The 14,199-nt window shown below is 33.3% G+C and overlaps 2 protein-coding genes across 12 annotated transcripts in view; one reads left to right on the top strand and one right to left on the bottom strand.

Annotated features, from left to right (window-relative positions):
* lrrc7 (leucine rich repeat containing 7) overlaps positions 1-3,315 on the top strand; it is a 160,536-nt gene extending 157,221 nt beyond the window's left edge. For all 11 annotated transcript variants that reach the window (XM_067459744.1, XM_067459743.1, XM_067459742.1 and 8 more), the window contains one exon: positions 1,038-3,315. In XM_067459744.1, coding sequence (XP_067315845.1) covers positions 1,038-1,145 — 108 coding nt within the window. In that variant the 3' untranslated portion in view covers positions 1,146-3,315. The remainder of the gene's footprint in view (positions 1-1,037) is intronic.
* Positions 3,316-3,361: 46 nt separating this feature from the next.
* On the bottom strand, positions 3,362-12,974 carry lrrc40 (leucine rich repeat containing 40). Its single transcript, XM_067459751.1, has 15 exons — positions 12,773-12,974; positions 12,305-12,486; positions 8,676-8,749; positions 8,475-8,604; positions 7,637-7,760; positions 7,409-7,551; positions 7,150-7,322; positions 6,059-6,149; positions 5,879-5,924; positions 5,672-5,780; positions 5,486-5,593; positions 5,295-5,405; positions 4,294-4,371; positions 3,998-4,183; positions 3,362-3,780 (listed from the first exon to the last, which is right to left on the bottom strand). Exons 1-15 carry the CDS (start codon positions 12,915-12,917, stop codon positions 3,675-3,677), a joined length of 1,806 nt encoding a protein of 601 aa, XP_067315852.1. The 5' UTR covers positions 12,918-12,974; the 3' UTR covers positions 3,362-3,674.
* Between the last annotated feature and the right edge of the window lie 1,225 nt (positions 12,975-14,199).

The raw sequence follows: 14,199 nt of genomic DNA, 5'->3' as shown, positions 1-14,199 counted from the left end.
GATGCTGTTTTGGGCTCACTTTTTTAATATTATTAAAAATGTAAAATAGCCAAATGTTTATTCTTTTAATATATTTTTGGTTACACTTTATTTTAAGGTGTATGTTACAGTGTAATTAAATTTAAGTATTGAGTAATAATTAACAGCATGTACTTACTATAGAGTTAGGGTAGTGTTAGTGTTTGGTTGAAGTCTCAGGTAATTATGCATATTACTCTGGTACATGTACCACATAGAAACAACACATGTAACATAATATGTAACAAGGACACTGAAATAAAGTTTAACCATATTTTACAACACTAAAGGAATAAACTACAAGCAGCCATTTGGTAAAGAGAAACATTTCGTATTATCAAAGTTGAAAATCGTAAAAAACAAACAAAAAAAACAGAATCTTTTAAATAGATTTTTTTTAGATAACAATTTAAATGTTTTGTCACGTTTTAATGCAGCCTTAATGAAAAAATATTGAAAGTAATATTAAAAGTATTGACTGCAAAGTTTTGAATGGTAGTGTGTATATGTAATTATATACTCCTAAAAAATTTTTTTTATTTCTGAACAGTAACAGTACAAAGAAATACAAATATTGTCTACATTTCTATTCAGACAGTATCTGTCTGTATATTTTGCATAAAAGCAAAATGCCTGGCGTTTCTGCCTTTATCTTTTCAGGGGTGATCCAGGCTCTGTGTGTCTAAATAACTTTATGGGAAGTTATTGGGCTGTCTCTGGTTTTCTGTGTCGCTGTCAGTGTTCGCCACTAGAATCGTCTGCAGAAAGCAGCTCCTTCTCTTTCCACAGATGCAGAGTCTAAAGACCAGCTTCTTTCCTTTTACAGCATGATCTCCCGTGTGCATCTCTCTCTTTTCTCTCCCTCACAGTGTATATCTCTTTATCCTCTTTGAGCTAGGCCTGTTCCCAGCCCTCCTGTGCTGCCGTGCCTGTTCCTGCCCCCCTCCTTTCCTCCCTCCTTTTCTCTCTGCTTCTCCCAGTTCATTTTGTTTACCATGTGCTTCATTTTTGCATTGCAGGCCAACGGACATAGTTTCTTACACATGGAGCATGAAACTGCAGTGTCTCTTCTGAAGAATTTCCCGAAAACTGTGGACTTGGTAATCTTAAGGGAGAGCACAATATAAATATTTTTATAGCTTAAAGACTTCTCACACAGATGGAACACAGGAACTTGTACATCATCTTTTTATCTAGGAACAATTTTGCCAATTGCTGGACCAATGGCAAATTCCAGTGCCAAATGTACACTAGAGGACATATCTAATAACGTACCATATGGCTTACATATTCTACACGAACATACATTTGTTGAAATCTTTCGTTGATGTTGTTGATATTCTTCTTTATCTCAGCCTGTGGCTGTAAGTGGGTGCATTTTTTCCTGCTTATTTATATGGCGTATTATTTTGTACCTATTTTTCCTAGCAGCTTTTCAGTTTAATCTTGGAGCATGAAAGCACATCTGCTTTTAAGGACATTTACCCACCATAACACTGCCTCAACTTTGTAAATGCCTTGTGTAAATATATACATTTACAACTCAAATGTGATTAGAGAGTAGAATGTGAATGAAAGACACATTGATGATTTTCTAACACACTGACGCGTTTTTGTAACAATTTACAAGAGATATCCTTCTCGTGAAAAACGACAATTTAGGGAAAACAAAAAAGCCCCCTTTTAACATTCTGTATTTGCACAAATCAAATGACAGAAAAGATTCCCTAAGCAATATTTCTTCGTTTTTTTGTTGTTGTTTTTTTTTTGTGTGTGTGTGGTTTTCCTGCAGCACCCTCTATTGGTATTCATGATTTTTCCTAGCTCAGATCAGGGTGGGTCTAATTCATTCACTAGGTAATGTGAATGTACATTTCCATGTTTTTTTTTTTTATTTGTTTGCTGCCAGGAAAATTCATGCACATGTGGCAGTTTATTGGCAACAGTTATTTTTTTTATATAGAAAATGTACTTTCATATCACATACTACAGTTTAAATGGAAAAAGAAGGCAAAAAAAAAGCTTAATTCCAGTTGCTTTGTTGTTGTTACGCTGCTTTTTTAAACGGGACAACAAAGGGAATTCCTATCATAAAACTGACTAGATACAGTGTACACATATAAGGCTTTACTGATTAGCATGCTTTCACTCTTAAACTTGTTTTATTAGGATGCTTATTAGGGGTCTGTGTGTTTTGGACAAACTGTTTTAACATACCCATTGTTTTACATCTCTTTTGGCATTTTTTCCCCCATTTTAAATTAGTCTTCATTGTGACAAACAGTGCCATGATATCAGAGAAAATGTTTCAAATGTTGCTAAAAATGTAGCATTTAGAAGGAGAGTCTCAAATCCAAAATGCACTCTGAAAGACCCCAACATAACACCCACTGCATTTAGCTTCAGAGAGAGAGAGAGAGAGAGAGAAAGAGAGAGAGATCGTTGAATATTAAAGATCATTGTGGATGATGCAATTAATTGTTCAAATACTATTGTGAAAGAACATTTGATAATGATTATTTTTACTAAATGTTTTCAGATAATGGTTTCTAATATATTGATATTAGCTATGCTCAAATTGTTAAATTTTATAAAGATTACAAAACCAATATATGGACAGAGAGTTAGATTGTGAGGGAAGGAAACACTAGAAACAAATATGTACAATTCTTTCTAAAGTAATTGTGAATTTGTGTCAAACATATATGTATATGAATATACAAATGGTCATTTTTGTATGTGTTTAAAGACCTATTGAATATAAAAGGTAATATATGGTACTATTCAGTCTAATTGCAGTATTGATGTAAATAACTATGAATGGAGACATTTAAATAATTTATTCCAATAGATTGTGAATGTACTTAAAGCTTTCTGCAGTATTAAGACTTACTGAACTTGAATGCCGTTTCATTTTTGTGCAAAATGTAATTATATCTAGAATAAATTATTCAATTTAGTTCAAAAGAATTAGTGACAATTTATCATATCATTTATTTGCACATGCAAGTTTACTCCTTCCAATTTTTTTCTGTATTACCGCAAATATGTAATTGATGACATATATTCTGTGTCTAAAATGCATTTTGCAGATGATATATGTACATATTTAAAATACATTTTAGTTACAAAAAATTAAAATAACAAACCTGTATAAAAAGGAGAAGAAAGTCCAATGCTGTTCAGCAAATATTGGAGCCATTTTCGGCTTTGGAGTACAGAATTTTTTCAGTATCTAAGAGGTGTTTTGAATAATGTATCTTTATTGTACAAATAATAAAAATGTCACTATTGTTACTACTGGTCATTCTGTGGTCCTTTATAAATGACAAAATGCAATAACCAAACTTCACTTTCAGAATTTATTACTAGTGCTTTCTTAATGGAAAATGTAAACATTAACACTGAAAAGCAATTATAACATTTAAACTTGCACACACATTTCATTACAAACCATGCCGACAGTTTATTTATAAAAAAATATGTAATTGTAAAATCATTACTGAATTTTGTAATGTCATTTTTAAAGGTAGTGGCACATAAGATAATTCATCATTTAAGATGATTCAAGTGGAAGTCTTTTTTTTTATATATATGGTCAGGAACAATTATTGATCATTTATCACCGATGGTTGACTTGACATTAAACGTGAAAATTATGTTGGAATACGACTTCGGAGATACTCAAGGACAGCATCTGTTCCTTTACTAAGGATAGCAGCTCTTGGATTACGGAAAGGATTCCCATCAAGCATTAGAGCCCTAAAGACATAAGATAAATCATATGATCATCGAGTCTGTAAAGACCTGTCATGTTAATAGGAATCTGTTTTCCAGAGTTTGTCCAATTGGAAGGACAGCTTTTCAACTAAACTGATCGTACGTTTGTTCTCACTACCTTGTATTTATTCATATAAAATATGTTGTCTAGCCAGACTAAAGTCCTCAGTTTGCTAGAATCTAAAGGAAACAACCTCACCTCAGACTGGTGCAGTTGCCAAGTTCTGGTGGCACTTGTATGATATCATTGTTGGACAGATCAAGAGTAGACAGCCTATTTAGGTTCTTCATTTGGACAGGATCAATGCCTCCAACTTGATTGCTACTGATTAAAATGGTCTCAAGGGATGAGATGCGGTACAGCACATCTGGGAATGACTTAAACCTAAAGATAAATGTACATGATGTTTAGACCACAACAAACACAGAAACTATATATATATATATAGTATTTATTTAGTAAGTGGTAATTAGAGTGGTAATGGTAGAACTTGCCTATTAAAAGACAAAATAATGCTCCGCAGCTTGGTTAAGCCTTCCAACTCCATTGGCAGTGAGATCAATAGATTGTTTCTAAAATAAGAAAAAATGTTAGTTCAGTGCACATGGTAAGATTTCACTTTTAAGTGCCATCAGAGCTCTTATTTAGGGTGTTCAGTATTATCATATCCATTATGTATATTTATCAGAACATAAAATATCTAAACTCTGAGATTTGTCCTTTAAAACTAAGAACAATCTATAATGTACCAGCCAGAAGATAGTTATTTTGTCCTTTGCGCCATCTTAGAAACGCAACACTATCAAAAGAAGTAAAATGTTGCTGGTGTGATCAAAATAACTGAGAACCACTGAATTAGGGGAATTAAATCTTGAAATTAAAGCCCTAAAGCCACAATATGTAATTTTTTGTCACTAGAGGTATTTAAAACAAAGGCGTAACTTGATGATGCCTTGATTTTGCGGAGCTATATTTATACAGCAGATGACCGCTTCTGCTTTTTCTGGTCATGTGTGTGTGGGATATCATATTAGATATATTTGAGTGTGTTATGATATAATGCCTACTCTGTGCGTTCGCTCGGCAGCTACAATGAGAAAACAGTAAAATGGTAAAACATGGTACTCGCGGTAAACTAAGAAAAGCAGATTTAAACAATACGACTGACTGTGTTGAGCTATAACAATAATTCGTTTTCTGTCGATGAATGTATCCAAACAGTTGCTTTACCAGTCTAATAAAACATTATATATTAAAGTGTCTTTCGGAAACCGAGGGTAATGCAGGTATGATGTCATTGATAGGTGACAAACAGACACGGTCCTGGTTAAAATGACTAATTTCTCTGGATTGAAACATTTTTGGAAACATTCAAAATAATATGAGTACACAAGTCAACAAAATATATAACATTGTTCTAGTGGTTTTTGGATACTTTAATCCAAAAATATTACAAATTGTGCTTTTAAAAGGCATACAACTTGTTAAGGATTACCTGAGATCTATATGTAGCAGCTGTTTCAGTTTGGAAAAATCCACTGGAATGGTTGTCAGCTTGTTGAACCCAAGATTAATGTCTGTCAGGGTGTCCTTTAACTCCATAATTCTACATCAAATGAGAGAATGCATTTAACAAAACGTTGTAAGTGTTCAGTAAATCTCAGAAATTGAATAGGTGTACTGTACCTAGGTGGAACTGCCGTCAGCTGATTTTTGCTGAAGTTTGCGTTGGCCACAGGACTGTCGTCAACTACATCGAACACCTCATCGGGAATGGTTCCCTCATGTTTCTCGCTAAGGAAAATGGCAAATCTTCAGTGTTAAACACACAAATTCCTGCTCTCAAAGTTACTTATGAGGAATTGTTGTTACCTGTAGTCTAGTGTTCTCAGAGTTTTGATGGCATGTACATTGATTTTAGCTTGGCTTGGGAGAGTCATTGCCGTTTTTGTCTCTTCTTTTAAGCCCCCATCAGGTTGCTCTACATTTCAAACACCCACAATGATGTTTTATAATGGATAAATCAATGATCATTTAAAAATATTATACTCAACAAATCTAATTTGATGTTAAACATACCTTGTACTCGACTTCTGAGATATTTTAAAAGTTCACCAGTGCCTTTCTGCAATTAAAATACTGTAATACTTTCTGATGCATTTCATAAATTCAGATATTACTGGTGTTGTATCTGAGATTAATAAGAACAAAGCAGGACAGAAAAGCGGTTTACAGCTGTGTATTATGTTAAACACTCACGGTCAGAAGGTCTCTGCGGATTGTCCTCAGTGGATTGCCCTCCAAAGCCAAAGACTTCAGATTAGGTAATGCGCCAAGTCCACATGGCAGACTGTTTCAGAAGAGAGAGACTTTGTATGACTTACTTTCTTCTGCAGAACACGACAGAAGATTTTTTGAAAACTGTAATCCATTGACTTCCATTTTATGGAGAAAAGAAACTGACACATTTCTCAAATTATGTTCTTTTATATTCCACAGAAGATGAGGATATTCACTATCTTTGGCAAGTAAGATAACTTTTTTTAGCCATTGAACAGTCATGTTGGAACAGAATAAAGAAAGTCATACATGTTTGAAACGTATGATATAAATTCATTTTCAAATTCAAATTTATAAATAATTTTTGGGGGTGAACTACCACTTTAATCTACAATTATTTTTTTTACAATAAAAATTCTTACATTTTATCTGACTAGTCAGCAGATCTGTATTGCTTAAAGAATAATAAAAAGGTAGCCTAACAAGCCAGAACCACATCACGTTGTTGGGTCTGGGAACTCACAATTGACAGTGCTCAATCCGAGGGGCGGGATAAACGGTTGTCTTTCAGATTCCCTCTGCATGCAATAGGATAGCTCTACAGCCAATCAGAGCGCTATCAGTGGTGAGACAACAATCACAAGAGAGTTGTGGCTGAGTCCCATGCGTTTTCCCACCAGCGGAGCTAGTTAACAGATTAAACTTTTGCCGTACACTGTCGGCAAAACTCAGAACATATCTTCCTTTTTTCAGGAAAAACTTCCAATGCCATTCTTTGTTTGCAAGGAATTAATGCGGAACCGTCACAACTCTGCCGTTATGTTAAGCCCGCCCACCGACTCTATACATGATGTGATTGGCCTGACTAGAGTTTGGTTTTTCAAGCTCGCAAGTCGACGGAGAGTTGCTAAACGACCCTGGCTTACATTTGCTGCCGCTAGGGTGCATCTAAATTTCTAGGCCAATAACAAAAGATACTAGTCCATAATTTTGTTTTCTCAGTGGAATTTGATACAGAACACAGTCTACTTATATTTTACAGTATACATGTAATAAGATATGACCAGCACCTGCTGATGTCATTGTTAGTAAGATCCAAGCGCTCCAGGCCTTCCAGTAGGGTTATTTCTTCAGGAAGGCTCTTCACCTTGTTATCTCTGAGCTCCAAGAAACTCAGAGAACTCAAGTGCTTCAAATGATCTGCCTCCAACACCTCAATCTGATTGTTCCCACAAAAGAGTTCCTTTAAACATACAAACCGCCTTGTGTTAGTCTTTTTCTTTTAAGACAATCATAACTTATTGTTCCACATCAGTGGTTTTGGCTTACCTTGAGTGTTTTACAGCAGGGCAGTTCAGGAAGATATCGTAACTTGTTGTGTCTTAAGTAAAGCTGCTCGAGGGACTCCATCTGAGCTAGGACGGGAGGAATGCTCTCTATTTGATTCCGCGAACAGTCCAGCATTCTCAGGTCTGTCAGGGTTTAAAAAAGAAGGATGAGTTCACGGGTTAACCAATACACATGATTCACATCTAACCTGCTTCTGTCAAAACATACTTTTCATTTCACTGATGGCAGGAGGGAGACTCTGGAGCTTGTTGCAGGACAAATTCAATTTCACAAGATTTTTCAGGTTTGCCAGGCTTTCTGGAACATCCATTAGATGATTATTGGAGAGATCCTTTTAGAGGGAAGAACAAGAAAGTACTAAATAATTGGAATACTGAAGTACATCTAAAATTAAACAAATGATCATACTACCGTGGATTATTTCTGATTTACACTACTGTTTTTTGAAAGAAAGAAATGAATACTTATATTCAGCCAGAACACATTCAATTCTAATTCAATCAAAAGTGTTAGTAAATACATTTATAATGTACAAAATATTAATATTTTTAAATAAATGCTTTTCTTTATATTTATTAAAGAATCCAGCAAAATATGCAATTGCAAATTGGAAAAGCAAAATCTGTAATATGAAGTATTTCATAAGCATCAAATCAGCATATTAAAAAGATTTCTGAAGGATCAAGTGGCACTGGAGTAATGGGTATTAGAAATTCAGCTTTGCATCACAGGAAAAAATTACATTTTTTTAAATGTACTTAAATAACAGTTACTTTAAATTGTAAAAAATAATAATTCACTATTACTATTACACAGTATTTTTGATCAAATAAATACAGCATAACAGAGCATAGTCCTCTGTGCATAATATACTTAATTCAAAAACATTTAAAAAAAAATCTTCCTGACACCAAATCTGTTAGCGTACATCTATGAAAACTGAGAAATTTTACAATTATTTGAGGAACTAGGCTTTTATGATGCTGTTGGAAGATGTTATGCCATATAGTTTGTTGCTGGTCAAGACGAGAGATCAGTCACTTACAATGTCATTTAAATGAACCAGCTGCCCCAAATCCAGAGGAATCTTTTTGATCAGATTCTGTTGCAGATGGAGACATTGCAGGTTTGTAAGCCTCCACAGACCCAAGGGTAATTCCGTCAGTTTATTGTGACTGCAGAGAGGACAGATATATTATTATAGTTTATATATTGCTTCATCAAGCAATGTTGCCTCCATCAGTACCTCAATATGAGCTTCTGTAGTTGCTCTAAATCTCCAATAGAATCTGGTAGTGAGCTTAACTGATTGTCATGGACCTGGAAAAAAGCACATAATTTACAATTAATTCAAATTTACACCCTCAAACTCCAAAAATATTACGATGTGACATTTTTCTTTAAAAAAAACTAAATAGAAATATTTTACTAATGGACTTGTGGACCCCACTGAATATAATAATATAAATGTGTGGTTTAATTGACTAATAACATTGATTTAACCATAGTAGAGTAGCCAGCTATGTATATGCCTTTATATTTGGGTCACTGACATACAGGGGGTACGGAAATTATTCAGACCCCCTTAAATTTTTCACTCTTTGTTATATTGCAGCCATTTGCTAAAATCATTCAAGTTAATGTATACACAGCACCGCATATTGACAGAAAAACATTTTTGCATATTTATTAAAAAATAAAAACTGAAATACAACATAGTCCTCCTAAGTAATCAGACCCTTTGCTGTGACACTCAAATACCCCTTTTTCACCAAGGCAGTGCTGGTGCTGGTTCAGAGTCAAGTTTCAAATCAGTTCTTTGTCTTTCCACACCCAAAGTACCAGCTCCGAACCAGAAAAAGTGGTTCTTAAGTAGCACCAAAACATTGCTGGGCTAGAAGTAAGAACCGCTTGCGTCAGCGGCTGCGGGCGGGGTTTCCGTGACCAACAAGAAGAGCACAGCTTGTGACCGACATTTTTTTTAAATAGAAGCTAATCAAGCTAATAGCTGCTTGATCAGAGCAAATGAGAATCATGAGGTCAAAGGAACTGCCTGAAGAGCTCAGAGACAGAATTGTGGCAAGGCACAGATCTGGCCAAGGTTACAAAAAAATATTCTGCTGCACTTAAGGTTCCTAAGAGCACAGTGGTCTCCATAACCCTTAAATGAAAGACGTTTGGGACGACCAGAACCCTTCCTAGAGCTGGCCGTCCAGCCAAACTGAGCCATCGGGGGAGAAGAGCCTTGATGAGAGAAGTAAAAAAGAACAAAAAGATCACTGTGGCTGAGCTCCAGAGATTAGGTCCTAAACACACAGCTAAAATAACAAAGGAATGGCTTCACAACAATTCCGTGACTGTTCTTGAATGGCCCCGCCCAGAGTCCTGACCTTAACCCAATTAAGCATCTCTGGAGAGACCTGAAAATGGCTGTCCAATCCCCAAATCCAGGTGTGAAAAACTTTTTGCATCTTTCCCAAAAAGACTCATGGATGTATTAGATCAAAAGGGGGCTTTTACTAAATACTGAGCAAAGGGTCTGAATACTTAGGACCATGTAATATTTCAGTTTTTCTTTTTTAATAAATCTGCAAACATGTCAACAATTCTGTGTTTTTCTATCAATATGAGGTGCTGTGTGTACATAAATGGGAAAAAATACTGAATACTTTACTGTACAAGGCACTGTATAATGATTTTCAAATGGCCAATTTTAAAATAAAAAATAATATATATATATATATATATATATATATATATATATATATATATATATATATATATATATATGCAATTGTTCAAACATTAAGAATGTTGTGTACACAAATTCATTTTAAAATTAAAAATTAAGTGATTTTACTGTTTTTTCTATCTAGATGAATTGGCAGTGGCATTAAAAATATGTCATGTGGTGCGACCGTGATTTATCTTAAAATGTATTTATTTCCATAACATCAGTAACATTTTTTTTACAAGTTCTCTGTAATTAAAGTGTTTATAAAAAAGTATTAGCATTTCTTTTGAGTTTTTGCAAAAGATTATCTCACATTTTAGTTTTTTTTTTTTTAAATTTCAGAGTTGCCTCTAATGTAGTTAACAGACTTATTTTTTCTTGTAAATTGCATAAAACTGATAAATATAAACATACCACTCACTTAAGCATTCTGTATCAGTGATTCCCATTTCAGGAATCTCATTTTTTTTATTTTATTTTTTCATTTAATACAGTTATTGCTATTATTGGTCACACCACATGAAGAGTGGTCGCTCCAAATGACATGAAGATCTCAAATATTATAAAAAATATATTTAAAGAGATCAATAAACTTCATACAATTTTTTTATTTAAACCATATTTTAATAATTTAACAGAATTGTTTAAATGAACATACAGAAACAATTTGTTTGTTTTTATAAAAATCAAATTGCAAAAAAAGTGCAACATTTCATTTAACTTGACAACGGAGATGATGGAAAAAGAATCATTTTGATTAGAACCATGTATTATCATGTAATATTCTTTGTTATAAACAGTTTTAAGTAAATGCACATTCGTGACCCGGGAGTACAAAACCAGTCATGTGTCTTACAGGTATATTTGTGACAATAACCAACAATGGGTGAAAATTATCGATTTTTCTTTTATGCCAAAAATCATTACGATATTAAGTAAATATCATGTTCCATGAAGATATTTTGTAAATTTCCAACTGTAAGTATATATATTAAAATTATTATTACCAGTAATATGCATTGCTAAAGACTTCATTCGGACAACTTTAAAGGCAGGGGTCCAGGGTCACACTTGTAGCCTTTTTGTTGACAAACATTTAATTAAACTTGACAATTATCATGCTGCTGATTTTATCATCACACCTATTCTCCTGGCTAGATACTCTGCTCTTGCTCATGAGTTAACACGCTGACTACGGCGAGTGTTTTTTTTTTTTTCTTTGCTTGCCAGTGCCATCTATTAAAATAGACATAAATAAATAATTACTAATAAATGCGTAATTACTCAAATGAAATTATGGCTCTTTTTTTTTTCCTCAGTGTACAAAGATTAAAAATAAACCACCTGAAATGTTTGTAATTGACCAACATTTGATAAAAATCTATTCCAAATAATACTAAAATAAAGTACTTTACATATATAAACCATCAATCAAGTATAAGGGCACAAAACCTGTCAATCTAGGACATATCTATCAAGGAAAACACTCGGCAGTGGTCGCACCACATGATATTTGTAAATTCACTCAATTTACAGGCATAGAATTGGCCACCTAAACAAAACAAGCTAGATTCCCACAAAAGATCACTATGACATTTATAATAAAAATATGAATTTGTAGAAATAACTTAATACTCATTGTTTTTTGAGGTCGCACCACATTATATTTCATTAAAATTGAGTGGACATCATCGGACAATATTTGTTTTTATATTATGAAAGAAATAATCTAAAAAAAAAACAAATGCTTTGCAATTTTGTGCAGGATTACAAAACACTTAAGAGAATCATGGCAAATTAGTGAGGAAAATACATATGAATAAATTTAGAGTCACTTCAAAGATGTATCCAAAAAAGAAGGTATGGCCGTACTGTTGCTCCAAATTATATTTTGACACCTTAAATAAAAGAAAAAATACAAATAACTAATGTTTTTGGAAAATCAAAGTGAGTAGCCTACATAAGAGGCACTACACCTTTTTATGAATTTAAACCAGTTTTTAACCGGAAAAGAAAATGCTATCGGACAGAAAATGTAGGTGTCACGTGTTTTATTCATAAGACAAAATAAATTGAATTAAAAGTGTTGTCACGTTTTTGTAATAACATTCTCAAACAAAATGAGATATGCGGAAACCTACATCCAAGACAACCAGGGCAGGGAGGAGTTTGACGTCTTCAGAGAGGCTCTGGAGTTTATTGGAGGACAGCAGAAGTTTGGTCAAATCTGCCTGTTCCCACCACCGATCTGCAGCTCCAAATGACAAGTTCTGCTGAGATTCCTGAGGTGTGTCTATGTTCAACCTCCACACACTCTGAGGAACTGATCCCAAATAACATTATGTAGTAGAATCTTGCACAAATTCACCATTTCAATCATGATTTCACCAAATATACTATTGTTAATATGATGTCGTTTTTATTGTATGTAACGTTACTGCAAGTTGTCAGACCTCATTCAAACTTTTTTGAACATAAATATTTTTTCTTCCACAATGACATTAATGATGACAAATGTATGTCGGTGCCACAAATGATGGTTGTCATGGTTTTTTGAGGTAAGTGCACTGAAGTCCTGTTCTTTTCCAGTAAGTTACTGTTACTGTTACCTTCAGTTAGACCGCGCCCGGATAGATTGAGTTGTCCGCTCTTTCTAGCAGCTTTCAGTAATCCAGAAGGGACAGGACAGTCTTCTTTCTCTTGTCTGAATCCTGCCCTAGAATCCACATGTGCTCCTTTTTTGAAACGAGACATGAATGCGACGTTATGCGATTAGCAACACCTGTAAACGTGAATGAGGTTGTGGTGTTATGGTTGTGAAGTAAACTACATACATACCTAAAGTTGGCTCCAATTTTTAAAATAAAAGTCCCAAGGAACTAAATTTTCCCATGTGGCATAAAAATAATTCATTAAAATAGTTATTAAATATGAAAATATAACTATATTTTAGAGAAAAAATATCTAAAATATATTTTTTACTAATATAAATGTCTAATTTAATAGAAACATTTTTATGATTCGATGACCCTTGTTACAGAAATGAAACATTAATTATACCTTTTAATTACCGGTACATAGTTTTGTTTATTAAACAATGTATTATATTTATATTCAATATATTAGTATATATATACAATATATATATATATATATATATATATATATTTTTTTTTTTTTTTATAATTATTATTATTTTTTACAAATGATGCTATTAAGTTTTATGGGTGTGGCCGCACCCTACATGGTATGAACGGTATGAACAGCAGATGGTGCTACTTTATAAGTGAAAAAGACAACAGATGTTATGCAGCAATTGAGATAACCACTCATCCACAAAAAAAAAAAGAGATGAATATCTATCTCTGTGTGTGTGTGTGTGTGTGTGTGTGTGTGTGTGTGTGTGTGTGTGTGTGTGTGTGTGTGTGTGTGTGTGTGTGTGTGTGTTAATAATGTTACATTACTTAAATAAAATATAAATACTAGAATCTAAAAATCTTTATGAGGGTTAAAAAGATATTTACACATTTACCTTTTTTGCTAAAGTTCCCATTAAGTTATGAAAACGTTAGGCTACTTCTGAATGCTCTCTGAATGTTCAACACGTATGCCAACATGGAAATATTTAATTGTATCATTCTACAAACATTATAAGAATGTTACTTTTGAATATTTTCTGAATATTCTGAAACAAGTAGTGGCATTTAAACAAATTTTAGATTAATGTCCAACTAAAACGTTTCCATCATGAATTATGTACGCTTTTGGGCTAATGTTTTGAGAACATATTTCTTTAAGACTGTTCATAACTTTTTTTTACATCAGTAACAACTTAGATTGGCCTAATTTGATAAGCAAAAGTTAAGGCTATAGTTTTACAAGTCAGTCATAAAAAAATAAAAAGATGTAGGCTAGGCTACATACAAAAAAAAAAAAAAAAAAAAAAAAAAATATATATATATATATATATATATATATATATATATATATATATATATATATATATGTATGTATGTATGTATGTATGTATGTATGT

Source organism: Pseudorasbora parva, chromosome 12 (genome assembly GCF_024679245.1).
Source record: "Pseudorasbora parva isolate DD20220531a chromosome 12, ASM2467924v1, whole genome shotgun sequence".
Lineage (NCBI taxonomy): Eukaryota > Metazoa > Chordata > Actinopteri > Cypriniformes > Gobionidae > Pseudorasbora > Pseudorasbora parva.
Note: the sequence above shows the minus strand (reverse complement) of the source record. Positions and strands in the feature narration are given on the sequence as shown.